Consider the following 25,137-nt stretch of genomic DNA (forward strand, 5'->3'; position numbering starts at 1 on the left):
AGGGGGTTTTCCCTGGGAGTGCCTTATTTTGGAAGAGCGGATTGGGTTGGCACCCGAGCTCTGTTGGTGTGGGTGAATCCCCCCTTTTTTCTTCCATTCCCTGGGGGCTTGTGGTTGGGGTCTTCTATCCCCCTGTCTATCAGACATGTCTGTCGCTTGGACTGGTCTGGTGTTGGAGCAGGATCTGAGATCTGTTGCTCTGCTATTTCGTCCTCGGAGCATTCGAGATACAGTAAGCCTTTTTGAGGTTTCTCCTATCACCACATTCAAGATTTGTGGGAAGGACTGGCGGCTCTTAGATACTTAGCAATCTGAAGGATCCTATGTTTAGCTGCTTTTTATTTGCCCTGCAAGTATTTAAGTTTCAGAGTCATTTTTAGATGACTGCAGCGTGCAGTGTTTTTGCTTCAGGTGTTGTTCATCAGACCTATCTGAGCTTGCTGCACGAGGTTTCGTTCTGAATATTTCAATATTTTGAGATACCTTTTTGCGACTTGGGGACCTTCATCTTCAGTTGCTTTCTAGAGTGTGTTGCACTGTGTTAGTGGAAGATCCTCTCTCTGTTTCAGACTCCCGGCCTTATCCAGTGGTTTCTGTATTCTGGGGTCTGGGCATTGCCTCCCCTTGTTTCTATGAGACAGGTTGGGTCTCTGTTAGCCTGACCTGGTTTCTCAGGTTTTTGCTCTATGTTTTTATTTAGGACTCGTTGTGACCTTTTTAGGGTTTTAGGGGTTTTATTTTCTGGAGTTCCTTATGCTAGCTGGAAGCAAGCTCAGCATACTAATGCTCTGTGGCTACTCTGCACTGTAGCAAACTGAGGGTTAGATCCCCGGTGAGGTCTACTCAGCCTTTCCTCCTTTCAAGGTTGATAAAATGAGCAGCGCCTTGAGTCCCTAAAGGGGGATTAGCCGCACTTTACAAGTACAATCATGTTTTCTCCGTATCTAGCAAATATAAGTCTGTGTACTTTGTGTTTGACATTTTCTATCTGATTTGTCTATTTGGTGACTGATACACACATGAGGCGCCTCTCTTATATTTGCTAGATGCTGTTGTTTTATTCCACTACATTCGTGTGAGTGCAGCCACTGTGATCCTGAAATTGCTACAGGAAATTTAACCCCTGATGAACTGACAATACATGGGAGTCCAGGAGCTTTAACCCCTGATGAACTGACAATACATGGGAGTTCAGTGTATCCTGTGACTAGGTTTATTGTTGTGTATCGTTATCTGTATATACTTTGTTTCACCTTGTATGTTTATGTATTCTATCATTAAGCGCTGCATATAGAGCCATTTTTATAGTTCTTGTTTAATTATACATGTTTTCTCCGTGCCTTTTCTTCTTTGTGGAAGAATACAGTAGTTTGTTCCCTTTCTTTAGTAAGGGGTGTGTTGTTTGGGGACCGACTGCTGGGGACGGTGTCTCTTGGAGGCTGTTGACTCAGTCGAGTCTAGTTCCTGCGGTCTCTAGCAAGGCTTTTGGACTATCTGTGGATCAGTGTCCTTGGGCCTTTTCCTTTTTTCAAAGTTGTTCTCGGCTTCGGACGAAGCGGGATGTTTTTGGGTAGGGGTTTTCAGGCCTGGTGCCCTCAGAATGGGCCGCCTCTTGTACCCCCCCCGTTTTTGCATTCAGTGTGCAGAATGACTGGGGGATGAGGGAAGTGGGGGAGGTATCTAAGCCTTTGGCTGGGGTGTCTTTGCCTCCTCCTGATGGCCAGGTTCTAAATTCCCAAAAGTAATGAATGCAGCTGTGGACTCTTTCCATCTGAAGAAAAGAAAATTATCAGGTAAGTATAATTTAAGTTTTTAATTAAAATATTCAACCATCTAGTTGTAATACAAGATTATGTGATATTCTTTGCACAAGGTCACAGAAAAGATAACGCACCCTGCCTTAGTGATTGTTTTCTACTTGTAATCTAGTTAATATATGACAGTTGTCATTTTGTTATTGACAGAATTATTTGTTATTGTTATTTTTAGTTACTTTACAGTGGTGTAATATTATATACTTTTATATTAACAGCAACTTAGCTCTGTTGGTACAAACCAGGCAAAAACAGCCGCAGAAAATCCAGCTAACAGAGCAAAGAATAGGTTTACCAACGTTGTGCCATGTAAGTAGATCTTAGAAAATTGTGTTAGTGTATTGGTTTTAAGGAAACTGCATTTAGCATTCATCATTTTCATAAAGTCAACTCCAGTGCAGCAATGCAGTACTAGAACCTAGGTAGACACATGTGATGAACCAATGGCAAGAGGCATATTTGTGTAGCCACCAATCACCAGCTAGCTTTCATTACTGCATTGCTGATCCTGAGTCTACCTAGGTATGCTTTTCAACAAATAAAATATTCAGTGTTTTTTTTAATATAATATTATATTAATAATACTAATATATTATAATTATACTTTTATATACTTAAAGGGATACTAAACCCATTTTTTTCTCTCATGAGTCAGATAGCACATGCAATTTTAAGCAACTTTCTAATTTACTACTATTGTCAATTTGTCTTTGTTCTCTTGCTATCTTTATTTGAAAAAGCAGAAATGTAAGGTTAGAAGCCGGCACATTTTTGGTTCAGTACCTTGGTAGCGCTTGCTGATTGGTGGCTAAACAAGAGTTACAATTTGGGTTTAGCATCCCTTTAATACATATCCCTCTTGGGATTAACAATTGTTATACTGGAAGCAACTTGAAATATTTTCTGCAAATGATTTGTTTGTATGAATTTTGTGTACAAAAATCACTGTAACAATCTAGCTAGTAATTTATTTTATCAGAAACCTACTGCATTGTATTTGCTTTTTTTTCCATCTCTTATTTTCATTTTATTGATGTTTTGTTTCTTTAAGATGACCATTCCCGAGTTAAACTGAGCTGCATAGAAGGGGATTCTTCCAGTGATTACATTAATGCTAACTACATGCCTGTAAGTACATTTAAGACATCAATATCGATTTCTTTAACAGCTTTATTATGCATTGCTGATTCTTATTCTATAGTTTTTTTTAAAGGGACCTGAAACAATTTTAAACAACTTTCTAATTTACTTCTATAATAAACTTCATTCTTTTGGTATCCTTTATTGAAGAAGCAGCAATGCACTTCTTACAGCTAGCTAAACACATCAGTAAGCCAATGATAAAATGTATAAATGTGTATCCACCAATTATCGGCTAGCTTCCAGCTCCTGAGCCTATCTAGGCATGCTTTTCAACAAAGGATACAATAAGAATGAACCAATTTAGAAAATAGAAGTAAATTGGAAAGTTATTTAATATTGTATGCTCTGTTTGAGTTTCTTGTCCCTTTAAGTCTGATTTGTTTTTTTTTGCTTCTTTCTACTCTCTATTTAAATTTATTGTAAGATGCTTATGAAATTTTAAAGGGACAGTAAACAGTTTGCAATTACATTTTGTTGTGTTGCTGTATCACCCAAATTTTACATTTTTAATACAAAGTAGCATCTTATTTACTGTTGTCTATCAATAGCCATACTCAACCCACCTTTTGCTTTAAGTGGTGAAGCCAATCTGGGCTTCAGTGTGCAGATAACAAGGCTAACCACTGCCATAAAGTTTGCTAGTACCTTGCTGTTATAGCTAAGAACAATTAGGGAAATGTATGTAGCAGGGGTAGCCTTGAGAAGACAGCAGGGTTTATTTTAAGTTCTGAGAACTACAAAGAATACTCAATTTTTACAGCTAAATTACATTAAAATGTACACAATAAAAAATACAATTATATTTGAAGGTTGTTTCATTCCACATAACAAAACATATAGGGGCTGATTTATCACGGCCCGAATGGGGCTGTATACCCCTGTTTCCGAGTGAGCCTTCAGGCTCGCTGGAAACAGGAGTTAAGAAGCAGCGGTCTTAAGCAATCCGCCCGATCGCATACGATCGGGTTGATTGACACCCCTGTTAGCGGCCGGTTGGCTGCAAATGTGCAGGGGGCGGCATTGCACAAGCAGTTCACCAGAACTGCTTGTGCAATGATAAATGCTGACAGCATATCGATGTCCGCCAGACACATGATAAATATGCCCCTTTATATACAAATCTCAAGACTTGTAAGTTGTTACACCATGCAACCACTGCTGTATATTTAGCCTACTTCTATCTATAATTATTATTGTCTAAAGAAATTTCAAATAAAACTAAGATTAAACTGTTACAAAATACATAACCAAATAGAAATAAATTATTAATTTTTTTCAGAGGTAGGAGCTATAGCTTGATGTAGTTTTAATACATAATTGATTTTCTGCATTCTTTTCTTTATGACAACACCATAATAAACAAGATACATAGGGGCAGATTAATAAAATGTCTGTCCGACATGATCCGTTCGGTTTTCACTCGGCTGTAGTTTGAAACTGATTTCAGTGTCTGTGCCGTCCACCTTGTCACCGGGTATACCGGGAATAGTAAACAATGGATGCTCCTGGTGCTAAGTTAGGCTGAACTCGTATCAGCTACTTAGTAGAATGTCACAACTTCCTTCACAAATCTACGTGTTTCAGCATCTCACAGATGCCTTTATCAAGATGACAGGAAGTTGGAAAGTGTCCATTTTTTATATCCGTCCCTTAAAGGGATTTTTCTTTATTTCATCTCTTAAAGGGATATTTCTTTATTGCGTGAAGGGCAATTTGTAAATGTTTTCATATTATTCCTTTGTTATAATTCCCAGAAAAGTGTTATTTAAATTGGTGGTAGCATATTTGAAATTCCAAAAGAAATACCGTATGCCTCATTAGATAGATAAGTATACATAAAAATAATTTTTTTTTTTTATTATTTTTTTAACTAATTATCATTTAAAATTATTTTCAAATTATTTTAAAACCAAAAACTTATTTATATATAATAATTAATCATTCTGAAGATAAAAATATATATCAATACAAAATCATCTCTAAAAATCTGCAATTCATACATTAATAATTCTGGGGATTAAAATATATATATATACAAAATCATCTCTAAAAATCTGAAATTCATACATTACTATACAACATACCTACAAATGTAACTGATAAAATGTATCAAATAAATGGGTTTAGGTCCAATTCCGCATTTAGGCCATTTGGAGTTAAGGTGTTAAATCTAAAAATTAATTCAGCTTCAGTTAGGAGTAAATTATTAGTTATGTTCCCACCCCTGTGTAGATTATCCTTTTTTAATCCCCAATATTTTATCCCACTAGTACTTTGGTTATGATGGTCCTTAAAGTGTTTGGATAACAGATGATCCTCAAAGCCCCACTCAATGTTCAATATATGTTGTCTTATCCTGTCTCTTAGTGGGCGGCCTGTTTGACCTAAATATTGTCTCTTACACGGGCACTGAATTATATACACTACATTGTTATCAGTACATCTTATAACCTCTTTAGTATGAAATTTAAATTTGGGTTGACTGGATTCTACAATTTTGGTTTTAGTACTGAATTTGCAAGCTTTGCAGCCATGGCAAGGAAAGAAACCTTCTATTTTATGTCCTGATAGATCAACATCTATTTTATTTCCTTTTTTGTTACGAAATTCACTTGGTGACAAGATGTTCTTTAGAGATTTAGCCCTTCTATAAATTATTTTTGGTTTGTCACTAATTAAATCACTCAATAAAGGGTCCTTTTTAACCAAGTGTCAGTGTTTGTTCAATATTTTATTTACTAACTTGTGATCTGAGCTATAATTTGTAATGAAAGCTGTATCTCTTATTGTAGTTTCTTGTACCATCTAATTAGTATGAGTTTTTCTCGATCCTAACAATTTTTCGCTATCCTTCTGTTCTGCATAGAGCATAGCTTCATGTATGATATTTTCACTATATCCACGTTCAGTGAACTTATCCTTCAAAATTATAGCCTGTTCCCTGAAGACTGATATATTTGTACAGTTCTTTCTTAAGCGTAGGAACGGTCCCTTGGGTATATTAGTTTTCCATAAATTTAAAAGACAGCTCTGGAAGTGGATATTATTATTTGCATCCACTTCCTTAAAAAAGGTTTTGGTTAAGATCGAGTTCATTTCTATGTAAATCTGGATATCCAAAAAATTAATTTGTTTTGTACTAAATTCATGTGTAAAAGTTAGACCCCATGTGTTTTGGTTCAAATCCTGTATGAACATATTAAGGAGTTCTTCTCCTCCTTTCCATACGATGAAGATATAATTTATAAATCTTTTAAACATAATTAGGTTATTGTTCCAATGTGATTTCATAATATTTTCCAATTTGAACAGGCCCATAAAAATATTCGCATAACTGGGTGCGAATTTTGTAACCATAGCAGTGCCTTTGGTTTGAATAAAAAACGCACCATTAAAATTAAAATAGTTGTTGTTTAGAATAAAATCAATGCATTGTTATATGAAATCTGCTTGGACAACAGGGATATCTTCATCTCTGTGTAAATAGTATTTAACTGCTTCAAGGCCTAGTTGGTGAATAATATTTGTATAAAGGGAATTAACATCACAAGTTACAAGGGTATAATCCTCTTTCCACGAGATATCCCCTAATAGATTTAAAAAATGTGTTGAATCTTTTATATGAGATGGTAATGTGACCACATATTTCTGCAAAAAATTGTCCACGTATTAAGACAAATTTGATGTTAATTAATGTATGCATGACACTATAGGTCTTCCAGGTGGGTTTATAAGGGATTCGTGGATTTTTGGCAAATAATAAAAAATTGGAGGTTTTGGGTGTATAATGTTTAAAAAATGAAATTCCCTTTCATTCAGTATCTTCTCTCTTTTTGCAAACTGTAATAATTTATCTAGTTTTACTATTTGATTTCTAATTGGGTTCATTTTCAATGTTTTATATGTACTTTCATCATTTAATAATCTATATGATTCTATCACATAATTCTCTGTGTGTTCAAAATAACCAAACCTCCGCCCTTATCCGCGGGCTTTATCATAATGTTTGGATTATTTTTTAAATCGCGTATTACTTCATTTTCTCTTCTTGTAGTGTTTGAAAATTTTCCCTTTTTAAGTATACACTTTTCAAGATCCTCTTTTACAGACTTCTCAAATATTTCTAGATATTTTCCTTTATCTTGTGCTGGATAATAGGTGGATTTTGGTTTCAAATTAGTGTGTGAATATTGGGCCCCTATATGTGTGGATGAAGCAATGGAATATTCTATGGGATTCTTTAAAAAATGTCTCTTTAGAGTTAACTTACGTATATATTGGTTAACGTTTACCTCTAAAGAGACATTTTTTAAAGAATCCCATAGAATATTCCATTGCTTCATCCACACATATAGGGGCCCAATATTCACACACTAAGTTGAAACCAAAATCCACCTATTAGCCAGCACAAGATAAAGGAAAATATCTAGAAATATACGAGAAGTCTGTAAAAGAGGACCTTCAAAAATGTATACTTAAAAAGGGAAAATTTTCAAACACTACAAGATGAGAAAATGAAGTAATACGCAATTTAAAAAATAATCCAAACATTATGATAAAGCCCGCGGATAAGGGCGGAGGTTTTTTTTTTTTTAACACACAGAGGATTATGTGATAGAATCATATAGATTATTAAATGATTAAAGTACATATAAAACATTGAAAATTAACCCAATTAGAAATCAAATAGTAAAACTAGATAAATTATTACAGTTTGCAAAAAGAGAGAAGATACTGAATGAAAGGGAATTTCGTTTTTTAAACATTATACACCCAAAAACCCAATTTTTTTATTATTTGCCAAAAATCCACAAATCCCTTATAAACCCACCTGGAAGACCTATAGTGTCAGGCATACATTCATTAACATCAAATTTGTCTTAATACGTGGACAATTTTTTGCAGAAATATGTGGTCACATTAACATCTCATATAAAAGATTCAACACATTTTTTTATTCTATTAGGGGATATCTCGTGGAAAGAGGATTATAGCCTTGTAACTTGTGATGTTAATTCCCTTTATACAAATATTATTCACCAACTAGGCCTTGAAGCAGTTAAATACTATTTACACAGAGATGAAGATATCCCTGTTGTCCAAGCAGATTTCATATAACAATGCATTGATTTTATTCTAAACAACAACTATTTTAATTTTAATGGCGAGTTTTTTATTCAAACCAAAGGCACTGCTATGGGTACAAAATTCGCACCCAGTTATGCAAATATTTTTATGGGCCTGTTCGAATTGGAAAATATTATGAAATCACATTGGAACAATAACCTAATTATGTTTAAAAGATTTATAAATGATATCTTCATCGTATGGAAAGGAGGGGAAGAACTCCTTAATATGTTCATACAGGATTTGAACTAAAACACATGGGGTCTAACTTTTACACATGAATTTAGTACAAAACAAATTAATTTTTTGGATATCCATATTTACATAGAAATGAACTCGATCTTAACCAAAACCTTTTTTAAGGAAGTGGATGCAAATAATTATATCCACTTCCAGGGCTGTCATTTAGATTTATGGAAAACTAATATACCCAAGGGACAGTTCCTACGTTTAAGAAAGAACTGTACAAATATATCAGTCTTCAGGGAACAGGCTATAATTTTGAAGGATAAGTTCACTGAACATGGATATAGTGAAAATATCATACATGAAGCTATGCTCTATGCAGAACAGAAGGATAGCGAAAAATTGTTAGGATCGAGAAAAACTCATACTAATAAGATGGTACAAGAAACTACGATAAGAGATACAGCTTTCATCACAAATTATAGCTCAGATCACAAGTTAGTAAATAAAATATTGAACAAACACTGGCACTTGGTTAAAAAGGACCCTTTATTGAGTGATTTAATTAGTGACAAACCAAAAATAATTTATAGAAGGGCTAAATCTCTAAAGAACATCTTGTCACCAAGTGAATTTAGTAACAAAAAAGGAAATAAAATAGATGTTGATCTATCAGGACATAAAATAGAAGCTTTCTTTCCTTGCCATGGCTGCAAAGCTTGCAAATTCAGTACTAAAAACAAAATTGTAGAATCCAGTCAACCCAAATTTAAATTTCATACTAAAGAGGTTATAAGATGTACTGATAACAATGTAGTGTATATAATTCAGTGCCCGTGTAAGAGACAATATTTAGGTCAAACAAGTCGCCCACTAAGAGACAGGATAAGACAACATATATTGAACATTGAGTGGGGCTTTGAGGATCATCTGTTATCCAAACACTTTAAGGACCACCATAACCAAAGTACTAGTGGGATGAAATATTGGGGATTAAAAAAGGATAATCTACACAGGGGTGGGAATATAACTAATAATTTATTCCTAACTGAAGCTGAATTCATTTTTAGATTTAACACCTTAACTCCAAATGGCCTAAATGCAGTATTGGACCTAAACCCATTTATTTGAGACATTTTATCAGTTAAATTTGTAGGTATGTTGTATAGTAATGTATGAATTTCAGATTTTTAGAGATGATTTTGTATGTATATATATATATATATATATATATATATATATATATATATATTAATCCCCAGAATTATTAATGTATGAATTGCAGATTTTTAGAGATGATTTTGTATAGATATATATTTTTATCTTCAGAATTATTAATTATTATATATAAATACGTTTTTAGTTTTAAAATAATTTGAAAATAATTTGAAAATAATTTTAAATGATAATTAGTTAAAAATATATATATATTTTTATTTTTATGTATACTTATGTAATGAGGCATATTTCTTTTGGAATTTCAAATATGCTACCACCAATTTAAATAACACTTTTCTGGGAATTATAACAAAGGAATAATATGAAAACATTTACAAATTGCCCTTCACGCAATAAAGAAATATCCCTTTAAGAGATGAAATAAAGAAAAATCCCTTTAAGGGACGGATATAAAAAATGGACACTTTCCAACTTCCTGTCATCTTGATAAAGGCATCTGTGAGATGCTGAAACACGTAGATTTGTGAAGGCAGTTGTGACATTCTACTAAGTAGCTGATACGAGTTCAGCCTAACTTAGCACCAGGAGCATTCATTGTTTACTATTCCCGGTATACCCGGTGACAAGGTGGACGGCACAGACACTGAAATCAGTTTCAAACTACAGCCAAGTGAAAACCAATATTGGACAGACGCAATATAAATGGCAGAAGTGAGAGCCGTTTTCAGAATACAGTGGTGAGTAAGCGGTTGTAAAACCTAAAGACACAGTGGAGTGGAAAACATTATACTTTGTGAACTAAACCGGTAACTATCAGAGACTGTGCATCCTATTTACTGTTAATACATACCGCAAGTAGCGGATTGGATATAAGCTTGCAATTTTCACATCACTGATTTAAAAACAAGATCAGTTAATTGATTGGCTATCACGCTGTCACGTGTTGATTGAGAAACATAATGACTGGAGAACGCCGACTATCACAAAGGTACTTTGTATTTACTATTAACTGTGGATAACTAGGATTGTATACTTTGAAAATACTTTGAACATGCAGGGGCAATAAGTCTATAAGATACATTTTTGGAGAACATACTGAGTATCGACTAATGAGAATTAGACTGAAACTAAGTATATTTATCAAGCAGTGATATTTTTATCCCGATTTTTATACTATTTTTTATACTCTTTTTTTGGAATATTCCCTAACACCTTTTTTAGTTGTGGCCACAACATTTATTAGAGTTTATTGTACGATTGTAGTATTTTAATATTGTGTTTAATATTGTGTTTTATATGAATTAAAACTATTATATTATTATATTTATATCTAAATGTGATATGTTGTTTAGAAATACATTATAGAATGCTTTTCTACATACTATGCTAGGGGATCATACATTTAACACAATATTTGAAGAGCTTTTATTTATATAACGTGTAAATACACTGATAGTTGAATTCTCATATAATTTCAACCTTCAGCCCTTATGTTATGGGGCGCCACTCTCCATATTATCTATTGATTTATATCCTATCTTGAACGTGTTTGAGGAGATAACGTTTTTTTAGAGTGTGTATTGAAGGTTATATGTTGTAGTGAGGTCTAGAGGAATAATCTTTTATTTTAAACTTTTAAAGGGACATCAAAGCCAACATTAAACTTTCATGATTCACAAAGGGTGGGGGAAATAAAGAAAAAAATAATTTAAAAACGTATATATTTTTTATATATTGAAACTTTGTATCTTTCCATCAGAGCATACAAAAGTAGGCTTAGTAGCATGCACATGTCTGAGGCTACTTCAGTATGCTCTAATGCAAACAAGTTAAGTTTCAACAGAAGAATATGAAGGAGTAAATGTGACAATTAATTGATTTTTTTCTAGCTCCAATCCCTTTAAGCTTATTTGTTTTTATGACTTACCTTCTTGTGTTACAACTGTCCTTTTTTCTCATAGGGGTTTAATTCCGGTAAAGAATTCATTGCCACCCAAGGTCCTTTACCCAACACCACAGGAGACTTCTGGAGAATGATTTGGGAGCACCAGATCAACACGATTGTAATGCTAACCAACTGCATGGAAAATGGCAGAGTAGGTGCTTCTTATTACCACCTAATTGCCCAGATACTCATAAGCGGTTGTCATGCCCTACTATGATCTATGTAATGTGCTCAGGTGTTCATTGGTGGAATAACCGGCTCTATAGACAGTTTAAACTAATTCAGGTGTGCTTTTTAGTTCTGTAATTTATCATTGTTGGCACAAAGAGCCCATTTATTTTAAAGTAGAATCACCAATATAACATTTTGTGAATGTGATATCCATGCTTATCAAGGGATGTAAAGGGCAGCGAATGTTTGAAATATTGGGATCATTTTGGTACATAACATGAATTGTTTAAATAAATGTAGATACACAAGGAGGATTTATATTTGTGTTCTTTTCTCTCTCAGGTAAAATGTGAGCGTTATTGGCCCCTGGATTACACACCATGTACTTATGACGATATTACTGTAACAGTCACTTCTGAAACAATCCTTACTGATTGGACAATACGGGACTTCTCACTCAAACATGTAAATATGCACACTAAGTAATAAGTAGCCTCTTGTCTATCACTTAAAAGGAAAGTTTACCCATTTTTTTCTCCCCTTTAATTTGTTTCCAATTATCATTTTACCTGCTGAGTGTATTAAATTGTTTACAACTAGCTCCTTTACCCTTATTTCAACATTTGAAATAGCTGATTTAGCCTGTGGTTTCCACACCTATAGTGAAAGTTTGTATATTAAGTATAGGCTATTGACAAGCTATATAAACACAGCCAGCAGAAGTAATGACACCCCCAGTGGGATGTAGGAGAGATAAGTAATAAAATGTTAATTTTCCATTGTTCTCTCTAAGTATTGGGCTTTGGTTTACAGACAGAAATAAGATATGGATGCATGTGTGTGCTCAAATTGATAACATAAAGAGATCTGATTTTAACTGCAAGCTCAATACATTTTAATAGGTTGTGGTTTCAAAGCAAAGTGACATTTCATATACAAAAACAATCTTAAAATGCAATTTCACATACATTTTATACTCTGCAGCTGGTATAGCAAGTAATTGCGTAAATACATTAAGGGAAAAACAATTTTACAATATACTGTCCCTTTAATATTCAAGCATGCACCCTTCATTACAAGCTAATGATGGGTTACAGTTACAGAAAAACACCATAATATGTCTGTGAACAGAACAGATTTGCTATCTTACACCTTGAAATAACCAAGAATAAAGGGTGTATTCTGGAAATACTATAGCTGCCCAGGTTGAGATAACTTTTTATATTTTTAGTAGAGAAACCACCTTAAAGGGATACTAAACCCAGATTTTTTTCTTTTATGATTCAGATAGAGCATACAATTTCAAGCAACTTTCTGATTTACTCCTATTCATTTTTCTTTGTTCTCTTGCTTTCTTTATTTAAAAAGCAGGAGTGTAAAGCTTAGGAGTCGGACAATTTTTGGTTCAGAACCTGGGTTGCACTTGTTTTTGGTGGCTAAATGTAGTCACCAATAAGTAAGCGCTATTCAGGGTGCTGAACCTAAAATGGGCCAGCTCCTAAGTTTTACATTCCTGCTTTTAAAATAAAGATAGCAAGAGAACGAAGAAAAAATTGATAATAGGAGTAAATTAGAAAGTTGCTTAAAATTGTATGCTTTATCTGAATCATGAAAGAAAAAATTGGGTTTAGTGTCCCTTTAAGAAAACATATTACCAAACAGAACCAAAAATCTGGACCTACTTTAAATGATATGGGATACTGTACTTCAAAGTTTCAGCCACCTTTAAGAAAGAGCTGAATCGTACAGCATTTGTTGCATGAAAGGTCACATCGAAATATCTTAAAGGGGCATGAAACCCCAAAATTTTCTTTCATGATTCAGATAGAGAATACAATTTTAAACAACATTCCTCTTTACTTCTGTTATCTAATTTGCTTAATTCTTTAGATATCCTTTGCTGAAATAATAGCAATGCTCATGGGTGAGCCAATCACACAAGGCATCTATGTGCAGCCACCAATCAGCAGCTACTGAGCCTATATAGATATACATTTCAACGGATATCAAGAGAATGAAGCAAATTATAATATATTTATCTATCTATCTATCTATATATATATGTATATATATATATATATATATATATATATATATATATAATTATATAATAGAAGTAAATTTAAAAGTTGTTTAAAATTTCATGGTCTTTCTAAATCATGAAAGAAAAAACTTTTAAACAAAAATTGCATTTTAAATTAAAATGATATATATATATATATATATATATATATATATATATATATTATTATTTTTTAAAGGGGCATCACATGTTATTGTGGGGGCAATTGAGGGACAATTAAAAAAATTAACCAGAAGTCTGACCTCTGGTTAATTTTTTGAGCACTAAAACTCGCAGTAGCAATAACAAGCCTCATGTAATGGCTGGTTATTTATCGTTCACCAGTATACGGGCAAAGTTCCTTTTGTAATTGGGCCCTTAATTTCTGGATTATTAATCTAGAGATTAAAAAGGCAGATAATGATTGTATTCATTTTTGGGAGGCAACCAGGATTTTTAGATTGTGATCACTAGCAAAACACACTGACCAAACCAGCCAATGCACAGAAATCTTTATTTGATGAACAAAAATAAGATGTGATCAAATCGAAAGATGGGAAACACCGACTAGATAAAACAACTGTCTGTTATTTGCAGTCATTGTCTATATCTCTAAAACATCCTCTGTCCTGTAGCAAATCATTTATTGGTTTGCTATAAAAGAAATGAGATGGAAATTAAAACATAATCTTTTTTTTTCCAGGCTAAACAACAGGATATAAAAGATGTGCGTCATTATCATTACACTGCCTGGCCAGACCATAATGTTCCAGAGAACACCACAACCATTATCAAGTTCCGTAGTCTTGTCCGAGATTACTTGGAGCAAAGAAAGAGCAACGGGCCCTGTGTTGTCCACTGCAGGTAGGTAGTAGGTACATCACAATCTCATAGTGAGGCTTATTGTACTGCCAGCAACGATATAGTAGGTTTTGTATTTTTATTTCAGATTAATGTGTATCTGTCATTAGAATAACACATTTTCCTATCATAAAAGCCAATTTGTCAAATTATCTCTGTACATACTGAGTACTAACAAAATAACGCACCTGCCCGTAAGGGTTAAAGGGACATTTCACTGCAAAAGGTATATGCTTTAATTTAATGATGGCCAACTGGTCGCCCCAATGCTACATATGGACCTCTGCACTAGCCTTTCTGGCTCCCCAGGGAAAAGCAGTACTAACAATATGTGCCATAGTTTTTGTGGCTGCAAAAAACACACAGACACCACACAAAAGAGCACGCTGGAGGGGAAAAGAGGCGACAGATGGGCCATTCCATTTCTACCTAAATCTGATCCTGTGGGGTATATTTATTAATGGGCGAGCAGACATGATACGATATAGAGTATCATGTCCGCCACACATCGATAAATGCCGACAGCATACGCTGTCAGCATTTTTGTCATCGCACCAGCAGTTCTTGTGAACTGCTGGTGCAATGCTGCCCCCTGCAGATTCGTGGCCAATCGGCCGCTAGCAGGGGGTGTCAATCAGCCAGATCGTATTTGATCGGGTTGATTTCTGTCTGCCATCTCAGAGCAGGCGGACAAGTAATGGAGCAGCGGTCTTTAGACCGCTGCTTCATAACTTCTGTTTCCGGCGAACCTTCAGGGGCATCAAGCTCCATACAGAGGGGCATCAAGCTCCATACAGAGTTTGATAAATCGGCCCCTGTGCCTTTGGACATTTGTAGCTAATACATTCATTTGTTTGTCTAATAGCGCCATATTTATATGCGGCCCTTAAAGTGATGGTAAACGATGCTCATACTACCATACATAAATCAATACCTGTCAGTATATATATGCAAAAAGTATACTTTATTTTTTGTAAAACATAGTTAATAAATTAAATATTTCACATTAAATCACTTGTCAGTCAAATATAATTCCACCGCTTTCTGTGAATTATCGGGCTTCAGTGACGTGCAGAGGGGATTGTACTGCCCTGCACGTCATTATAGGGTGGAGCTTACGAAATTGATAGACAGGCTTCTGTTCAGTTCTATCTGTATCAAAAGAAAGTTGTGTGCATGTGTGTGTATAGCGCTATGTACTTTTACTTAGTGTTTAGCCTGTCAATTGACATGCAATTTGATTGGCAGTTAAAGAAAAGCTGCCAGAAAAAAAAAGTACTTTTAAGTAGGGCTGGAGGGGGAATAATGCAAAGAACATTCTACAGAACAATATTGTGAATCATTTAAAGTACAACATTAAAAAATGTCAATCTTTATTTTGAATCTGCTTTCAATTGGCACTTAGTAGTTTATCATCATTCACCATCAATTTAAGACTTCTCTAATACTGATCTGCAGCCCCCATGTTTTAGGTGTTGCCCATCACATCCAAGATAACAATGTGTTTAACCCCTGTAAAGCATTGCAGCTCCAGTGAAGGAAACTGCTAGTAAGTCAATCAGGAGTGGCATTTGCATAAACCCTCCAATCACTTTGCAGGGGTTAAAACGGATTGTTAGCTTGGGTCAGCAATGCACATATTAACATAAAAGAGAATGCAATTCCTGAATTAGAATATCTCATTAAAATACTTTTTCTGTGTTGATATTCATGTCATCTGAGCTGCTTGTTGGACAGATATTCTACTGTTTGTTTATTTATTTTTTATTTATTTTACATTTGTTGTATATTCTAGGGGGTCGATCCGATAAAAATCGTCGCCCGCAAAAGCCGGCGACGCCAATATTTGCGCTGGTTTGGTATCCTATATACGGTGTAACCTAGAAGTTACGCCCGTATATTTCTGCCGTCGCCCGTAGTTTTTTGGGCCATAGGCAGGTATACCAAACCAGCGCAGTTTGGTATCCAATATGCAGCGTAAGGACTTACGTGGCGAAAATAGAGAAATCTTACTCTATTTTCACCTCGCCACAAAAAGCAGCCGTAAGAAGCCTTACGCTGACTATTGGAGCCCCGTAACTCCCTAAACTAACTAGAAAATAAACCTAACACCTAACGCATGCGCAATGTCTATCTACCTGTCACCCGCGATCTGCTAAATAAAACCTAACACCTAACGCATGCGCAATGTCTATCTACCTGTCAACCGCGATCCCCCCCCCCCGAAATCCCTAATAAAGTTATTAACCCCTAAACCGCCGCTCCCGGACCCCCGCCATCTACATAAACTAACCCCCTACTGTGAGCCCCTAAAACCGCCGCCATCTACCTTATCTATCGCCTAATGTGAACCCCTTACACCGCTGTCATCTACCTTATCTATCCCCTAATCTGACCCCTTACACCGCCGCCACCTATATAAAAAATATTAACCCCTAATCTAATCCCCCTATACCGCCGCCAGCTATATTAATATTATTAACCCCTAATGTAAGCCCCTTACACCGCCGCCATCTCTATTAAAATGATTAACCCCTAATTTAATCTACCTACCCCGCCGCCAGCTATGTTATCTATATTAACCCTAAGTATATTATAGCTAATATAGGTATTACATTATATATATTAACTATATTAACCCTAATTATATTAGGGTTAATATAGTTAATATAGTTACTATAGTATTTATATTAACTATATTAACTCTATCTAACCCTAACACCCCTAACTAAATTCTTATTAAATTAATCTAATTCATTTATAAACTAAAATATTCCTATTTAAATCTAAATACTTACCTATAAAATAAACCCTAAGATAGCTACAATATAATTAATAATTACATTGTAGCTATGTTAGGGTTAATATTTATTTTACAGGTAAATTGTTAATTATTTTAACTAGGTATAATAGCTATTAAATAGTTATTAACTATTTAATATCTACCTAGTTAAAATAATTACCCAATTACCTGTAAAATAAATCCTAACCTAAGTTACAAATACACCTACACTATCAATAAATTAAATAAACTACAAATATCTATCTAAAAATACAATTAAATTAACTAAACTAAATTACAAAAAAAAAAACACTAAATTACAAAAAATAAAAAAAAGATTACAAGATTTTTAAGCTTACACCTATTCTAAGCCCCCTAATAAAATAATAAAGCCCCCCAAAATAAAAAAATTTCCTGCCCTATTCTAAATTAAAAAAAGTTCAAAGCTCTTTACCTTACCAGCCCTTAAAAGGGCCTTTTGTGGGGCATGCCCCAAAGAATTCAGCTCTTTTGCATTTAAAACATATACAATACCCCCCCCATTACAACCCACCACCCACATACCCCTATTCTAAACCCACCCAAACCCCCCTTAAAAAAGCCTAACACTACCCCCCTGAAGATCTCCCTACCTTGTCTTCACCACACCGGGCCGAACTCCTCATCCGATCCGGGCGATGTCTTGCTCCAAGCGGCAAAGAAGAATTCTTCCTCCGGCGATGTCTTGCTCCAAGCGGCAAAGAAGAATTCTTCCTCCGGCGACGTCTTCCTCCAAGCGGCAGCAAAGTCTTCTTCCTTCCGGCAGCATCTTCCATGAAGCGGCATCTTCAATCTTCTTTCTTCGCTCCGCCACCGCGGAGCATCCATCCCGGCCGACGACTGAACGACGAATGAGGTACCTTTAAATGACGTCATCCAAGATGGCGTCCGCAGAATTCCGATTGGCTGATAGGATTCTATCAGCCAATCGGAATTAAGTTAGAAAAATCTGATTGGCTGATTGAATAGCCAATCAGATTCAAGTTCAATCCGATTGGCTGATTGGTTCAGCCAATCGGATTGAACTTGAATCTGATTGGCTGATTCAATCAGCCAATCAGATTTTTCTACCTTAATTCCGATTGGCTGATAGAATCCTATCAGCCAATCGGAATTCGGCGGACGCCATCTTGGATGACGTCATTTAAAGGAACCTCATTCGTCGGGAAGTCGTCGTGCCGGAAGGATGCTCCGCGGCGGAGGAGCGAAGTAAGAAGATTGAAGATGCCGATTTGCTTGAAGACGTCGCCGATGGAAGAAGACTCTCTGCCGCTTGCTTCAAGACATCGCCCGGATGGATGAAGACTTCACTGCCGCTTGCTGGAACACATCGCCTGGATCGGTTCGGCCCGGCTGGGTGAATACAAGGTATGGAGATCTTCAGGGGGGTAGTGTTAGGTTTATTTAAGGGGGGTTTGGGTTAGATTAGGGGTATGTGGGTGGTGGGTTGTAATGTTGGGGGGTGGTATTGTGGTTTTTTTTTGCAGGCAAAAGAGCAGTTTTCTTTGGGGCATGCCCCCACAAAAGGCCCTTTTAAGGGCTGGTAAGGTAAAAGAGCTTTGAACTTGTTTTAATTTAGAATAGGGTAGGGAATTTTTTATTTTGGGGGGCTTTATTATTTTATTAGGGGGCTTAGAATAGGTGTAATTAGCTTAAAGTCTTGTAATCTTTTTTTTATTTTTTGTAATTTAGTGTTTTTTTTTTTTGTAATTTAGTTTAGTTTATTTAATTGTATTTTTAGATAGATATTTGTAGTTTATTTAATTTATTGATAGTGTAGGTGTATTTGTAACTTAGGTTAGGATTTATTTTACAGGTAATTGGGTAATTATTTTAACTAGGTAGCTATTAAATAGTTCATAACTATTTAATAGCTATTATACCTAGTTAAAATAATTAACAATTTACCTGTAAAATAAATATAAACCCTAACATAGCTATAATGTAATTATTAATTATATTGTAGCTATCTTAGGGTTTATTTTATAGGTAAGTATTTAGATTTAAATAGGAATATTTTAATTAATAATATTAATATTAGATTTATTTTAATAAGAGTTTAGTTAGGATGTTAGAGTTAGATAGGGTTATTATACTTAATATATATATAATATAATAACGATATTAACTATATGAACCCTAATATAATTAGGGTTAATATAGTTAATATAGCTGGCGGCGGTGTAGGGGGATTAGATTAGGGTTAATACATTTATTATAGGTGGCCGCGGTGTAGGGGGATGTAGATTGTAGGCAAAAGAGCAGTTTACTTTGTGACAAAGCCCCGCCAAAAGCCCTTTTAAGGGCTGGCAAAAGAGCTGTTACTTTGGGGCATGCCCCGCAAAAAGCCCTTTTAAGGGCTGGCAAAAGAGCTGTTACTTTGGGGCAATGCCACGCAAAAAGCCCTTTTCAGGGCTATTTGTAGGGTTAGACTTAGGTTTAGTGGTAGGGATAGTTTAGTATTTTAGGGGTTGAATAATTTAATATAGATGGCGGCGGGGTAGGGGGATTAAATTAGGGGTTAATAATTTTAAAATAGAAAGCGGCGGGGTAGGGGCTCACTTTAGGGGGTTATAGATTTAATATAGCTGGCGCCGGTTTAGGGGTTAATAACTTTATTAGGTAGCGGCGGTTAAGGGGTTAATACATATTTTATTGTTAGGCTAGTGAGGGGGATAGCGGATAGAGGGTTAGACGTGTCGGGCTATGTTAGGGAGGCGTGTTAGACAGTGCGGGCTATGTTAGGGAGGCGTGTTAGACAGTGCGGGCTATGTTAGGGAGGCGTGTTAGACAGTGCGGGCTATGTTAGGGAGGCGTGTTAGACAGTGCGGGTGATTTAGACTTTAGTCAGGTTTTATAGGCGCCGGCAGTTTCTAACGTGCCGCAAGTCACTGGCAACGCCAGAAATTTGTACTTGCGCAGATTTCTGGACATTGCTGGTTTGTCAGATTTACGGCACGTTAGCATCTGACGGCGCCGTATATGGGATAGCTCGAGTTGCGAGCTGAAACTGCGGGCGACGCGGGTTCCCTCGCTTGCGCCGCAAACTGCGATCTATATCGGATCGCGCCCCAGGTGTTAATCTTATAGGTAAAAAACAAAACACATTTTCATAAATATTTTTAGTAAACTAGTATTTTTTTTTACAAATTGTATTTTCCCTGGTTCCTGTGCGATGAGTGCTTAGCTCTCATGGGAATATATATTTTATAAATGCACTAATATATAAAGAGGTCCCATTTGGGTAATAAATTGTCCTTACATTGGTTTAGGAAAGAACCAATTTCCAACTGAATAGCATTATGAAGTAGTTAGGTTGGTGCACTGTAATATTATAATATATATATATATATATATATATATATATATATATATATATATATATACTGTATATTTATAATATTATTTGTCCCTTAGAAATATTACTTAAACTATCCTAAGAAAAATGAAGGGGTAGATTACAAGTGGCATGATATTTATTTATTTTGCGATTGCGAAAACTCCTCTAGAGTTAAGCTTTTTGTGCTAGTAGGGTTGCATTCATATTACAATTTCCAAAAAACTTATTTTGCACTAGCGGTAACCCGAATAGCGCAAAAATCCTAACTTAAGTTTTTGCGTGCGTGTGCATGTTTTCCCCCATAGGAATCAATGGAGACAAAAAAGTAGAAAAAAAACACCTGAGATCGCGCAAACATGATTGTATTTTCGCATTCCCCGTAGAAGTTGATGGAAATAAAAAAAATTGGGGGGGAAAAACCATCGCGCAAACAACATAACATATTCGCATTAGCAAATGTGAAATATTTACAGTAAATACATAGTTAAAATCTTTATTAAATAGGAATATTGCATAAATATGTTTTTACATATTTTCATCTACTTAATGGCAAAGGGCTATAATATATATGTTTATATATGTGTACATATATATTAATGTGTTTATATGTGTATATGAACATATAAATACATAAGTACTCACATATAAACATATCTATATGCATACAAATACATCTTTAGCAATGTATCTGTATGTATCTCTATGATAAAGTACTTGGGTGTCATATCTTTGAGCCCTTATAACTTTTTTGGGCAATCATTTTTTTAAATATTTTTTATTAGACAGTGTTAATGAGTGTAACTGAACTTTGTAATTTATTTTTGAAGTGCTTTGTGCAACTTTTTTGTTTTTGAAAACAATTAACCACAGCTCTGAGATTGCGGTAAGGATTGAAGCGTAAACGGTTTTGCTCAACTTGTAATATCAGCGCAATTAAAAAGGCTTGCGAAAAGACTAACCGTTTGCGCCTTACTTGTAATCTAGCCCTAAATGAATAATTTAACGTAAATTAGTTTAATGATAATTTGTGCAGCACACATTGAAAAAAATATATTAGCTCATTTTAGCTTAATATTGGCTTACATTTTAGCCGGATGGTCAGTAAAATTAGCCAGGTGGTGCACCCATTAAAGATCCTGGGCAGAACACTGTTAGTTTATACAAATTAGACCAGCATGGGAAGGACTCATATCAGAAAGTCATTGGAGTACAGGGGTCTAGCTTTGTCAGAGGTATTTTGATGTTCTATTATTGTGGTCAGGCAAAGCAAGGGATATAACATACACATTGTTTATTGGTAGACAATATGATGATGAGCAAAGAAAGGGTATCCCGACAATTAATGTAGACATCCTTCTAAGCCTATTTCTTTCATCAGTTGTTTTTTTCATTACTATTTTTTGCATTTAACCGATAGTTATAAGGTACATTACTAATTAGCAAATCATTGGTTTGAAAGCTGCAGTTCTACTAATCTTTTTGTAAATCAATAATAAGTACAAGAAGATTCCTAGCTCAAACTCATTTAATCATATTTCTGCATTGAAACTATATTGATTTGGCATTTTGATTTATGTAGATTTGTCCTTTCTATCATGGTCTTAATAATTTGTTTTGATCTTTGTGCTGTGTGCTTTTGTTAGTGCTGGGGTAGGGCGTACCGGAACACTTATTGCTCTGGACTACCTGATACAGCAGATGGAAAAGGAGCATCGTATTGGTACTTACAACTTTGTACAGAAGATGAGAATGAATCGAGGCCTAATGGTACAGACAGAGGTAAGAAAAGAGTAAACGTTTCTTGAAAAATGTAATTAACAAGAGCATTAAAACACCAAATATTAATAGATCTATCATTAGTTTCAGGAATGTTTCTCTATTTTTATGTGTTTAAACATATGGTTCAATATAAATGATTATTTTGCAAAAATGTTAAAATATTCCAAAAAATCTACAAGTATCTCCAAAATTAACTTAATTGAATTAAACTGTTTTTGTGAATAATCATATAGATTATTAAAAGCTCAATAGTAAAATAAATACACATACTTTGGTCTGTATTGTTTTACGTTAAAGGGGCAGTCTAGTCAAAATTAAACTTTTATGATTTAGATAAGGCGTGCAATTTTAAACCACTTTTAAATTTACATTTATCATCAAATTTGCTTTCTTCACTTGGTATTATTCGTTGAAAGCTAAACCTAGGCATATTCATATGCTAATTTCTAAGTTCTTGAAGGCTGCCACTTATTTCAGTGCATTTTGACAGTTTTTCACAACTAGACAGCGCTAGTTCATGTGTGCCATATAGATAATGGAGTTTTTTATGAGTCAGCACTGATTGGCTAAAATTCAAGTCTGTCAAAAGAACGGAAATAAGGGGGCAGTATGCAGAGACTTAGATAAAAAGATATAACGTAATCACAGAGGTAAAAAGTATATAAATATAACCATGTTGGTTATGCAAAACTGGGGAATGGGTAATAGAGGGATTATCTATCTTTTTAAACAGCAAACATTTGGAAGTAGACTGTATCTTTAAACTTAACTTAACTTTACTTAACTTTAAGCTTAACTGCTATTTATACATCAAAAAGCATCTGATAAAAACAGAAAAAAAAATATATATATATATTCTTGCAACATAGAAAATAAAGATATTCTAGCAACATAGTAATATAGTAGATGAAGTTGAAAGAAGACAGAAGTCCATCAAGTTCAAACTATACAGATTTTACTTGCTTTACAATAAAGAAGCTCCAAGTGAGCTAAAATTAATTCCTTTAAAAATGTGGCCCATTTAACACAAGCTATCATATTCTTGATTGGTTTCTAGCTAGAAATGTATCTAAGCCATTTTTAAATATATCTATGGTATTGCCATTTACTAGCTCCTTAGGCAATGAGTTCAACAATTTGATTGCTCTTACATTGAAAATATGTTTATGTTGCTGAAGATTACATCTCCTTTCCGCCAGTCTTAATTGTCACAAACAATTTCTGTGGAATAAACAGAGCTTCTGTCAACTCTGTATATGGGTATTGAACATATTTATAGAAAGTAATCATATCACCTCTAAAGCCCCTTTTTTCTAGAGAAAAATAGAAAAAAATCTGTTAACAGTTAGGTTGTATAAGTAATTTGTAGAGTGAATTTGGACAAAAGGTAATATTTTTTTCAAAAGTTAAGAAAAGTTTGATGGTTCAGAAAAGTAAGGGCCATTTACAAAAGTTTCCTCGTTTAAATATTTATGTTGATTCATCACTAACATTAGCACGTACTACAACCAGAAATCTGCAGTATTTGTGACTAATAAGTTGCCTTCCTGCACCTATTAACTATCAACCTGTAAGGATGTGACTGTCTTGTGTAAATATGATCAAATAAATGTATCTATTAAATGTTTATTGATATTTACAAGTTAAAGTGATGCTAAACTTTCCACCTTTTATAATCAGATCCTGAATGTTAGTAATATTTTAGATGGACTTTAATTGATCACTTTTAATGAAGATGCGCTTTAACTTACATTTTAATCTAGCTGTGTCATTCTAATACCGCACGCTCCCACCGCTCACTTTAAAAGTAATATTTTTTGTGAGCTAACAGTTTGAACTGTTCTCCAACCAGCTCTCTAGCTACAATAAAAGTGCGGTAGTGTAGAGCGCTATTTGTAGAACAGTTGAAACCATCAGCTCACAAAAAATGTTTCGGCAGGAGCATGCAATGTTAGAAAGGCTCGGCTAGATTAAAAAGTAAGCTAAAGCGCATCTTCATTGGAAATGATCAATTAAAGTCCTTGTAAAATATCACTAACATTCAGGATCTGATTATAAAAAGTGGTTTGTTTACCATCACTTTATTTGGGTTTGTTCAAATAAGAAATAATAAATGATAATTAATTGAGCAGAATCAGTTCTAAACCACCTTAATAAAATAATCTTCCCTCCCTTGTTCTTCCTTTACTGCACATGTGTGATGAACAATGTTAGTTCATACACCAGATACATGTGACTGGTTAGCAAGGGTCCTTTTGTTCTGGGGGATAAGGAAATCAATGAAAAGAAAGAGCATAATAAAATATATTAGTTTGACCAAAAAAAGTGCTCCATGTACAATGCAGTGTAAGCTGCTCCGGAGCCCTTGTGAGGCAGACTTGCACATACGAGCCCTCTTCCCACAATGTAAGAAGCAGTGGTCATTAGACTGCTGCTTCCTACACTCTTCCCACCTCTAGGAGAAATCACCCGACTTGCTCTGAGAAATTGACAGACCCTTCTCTCATGTGATTGGCCGTGTGAGAGAAGGGTCGGGCATTACAAACGCATCGGAGTGTGTAATGATGCAAAATGATTTCCAGATATGACACTGTATCTTCATGCAGCTTCCAATTTGTGTTTAAAATATTATAGTAATGGCCAATGTGATCCTGAATAATTTGCTGCAAGTTATAAATGTAGGGCTTATCAACTTCTGTAAGGTTCTAA

The 25,137-nt window shown here is 34.8% G+C and overlaps 1 protein-coding gene across 1 annotated transcript in view; it reads left to right on the forward strand.

Annotated features, from left to right (window-relative positions):
- PTPRH (protein tyrosine phosphatase receptor type H) overlaps positions 1 to 25,137 on the forward strand; it is a 317,187-nt gene that overhangs the window by 286,907 nt on the left and 5,143 nt on the right. The window contains exons 16-21 of the mRNA XM_053690705.1: positions 2,033 to 2,123; positions 2,866 to 2,942; positions 11,411 to 11,545; positions 11,908 to 12,030; positions 14,331 to 14,491; positions 22,293 to 22,428. Coding sequence (XP_053546680.1) covers positions 2,033 to 2,123; positions 2,866 to 2,942; positions 11,411 to 11,545; positions 11,908 to 12,030; positions 14,331 to 14,491; positions 22,293 to 22,428 — 723 coding nt within the window. The remainder of the gene's footprint in view (positions 1 to 2,032; positions 2,124 to 2,865; positions 2,943 to 11,410; positions 11,546 to 11,907; positions 12,031 to 14,330; positions 14,492 to 22,292; positions 22,429 to 25,137) is intronic.

This window comes from Bombina bombina, chromosome 8 (assembly GCF_027579735.1).
Source record: "Bombina bombina isolate aBomBom1 chromosome 8, aBomBom1.pri, whole genome shotgun sequence".
Lineage (NCBI taxonomy): Eukaryota > Metazoa > Chordata > Amphibia > Anura > Bombinatoridae > Bombina > Bombina bombina.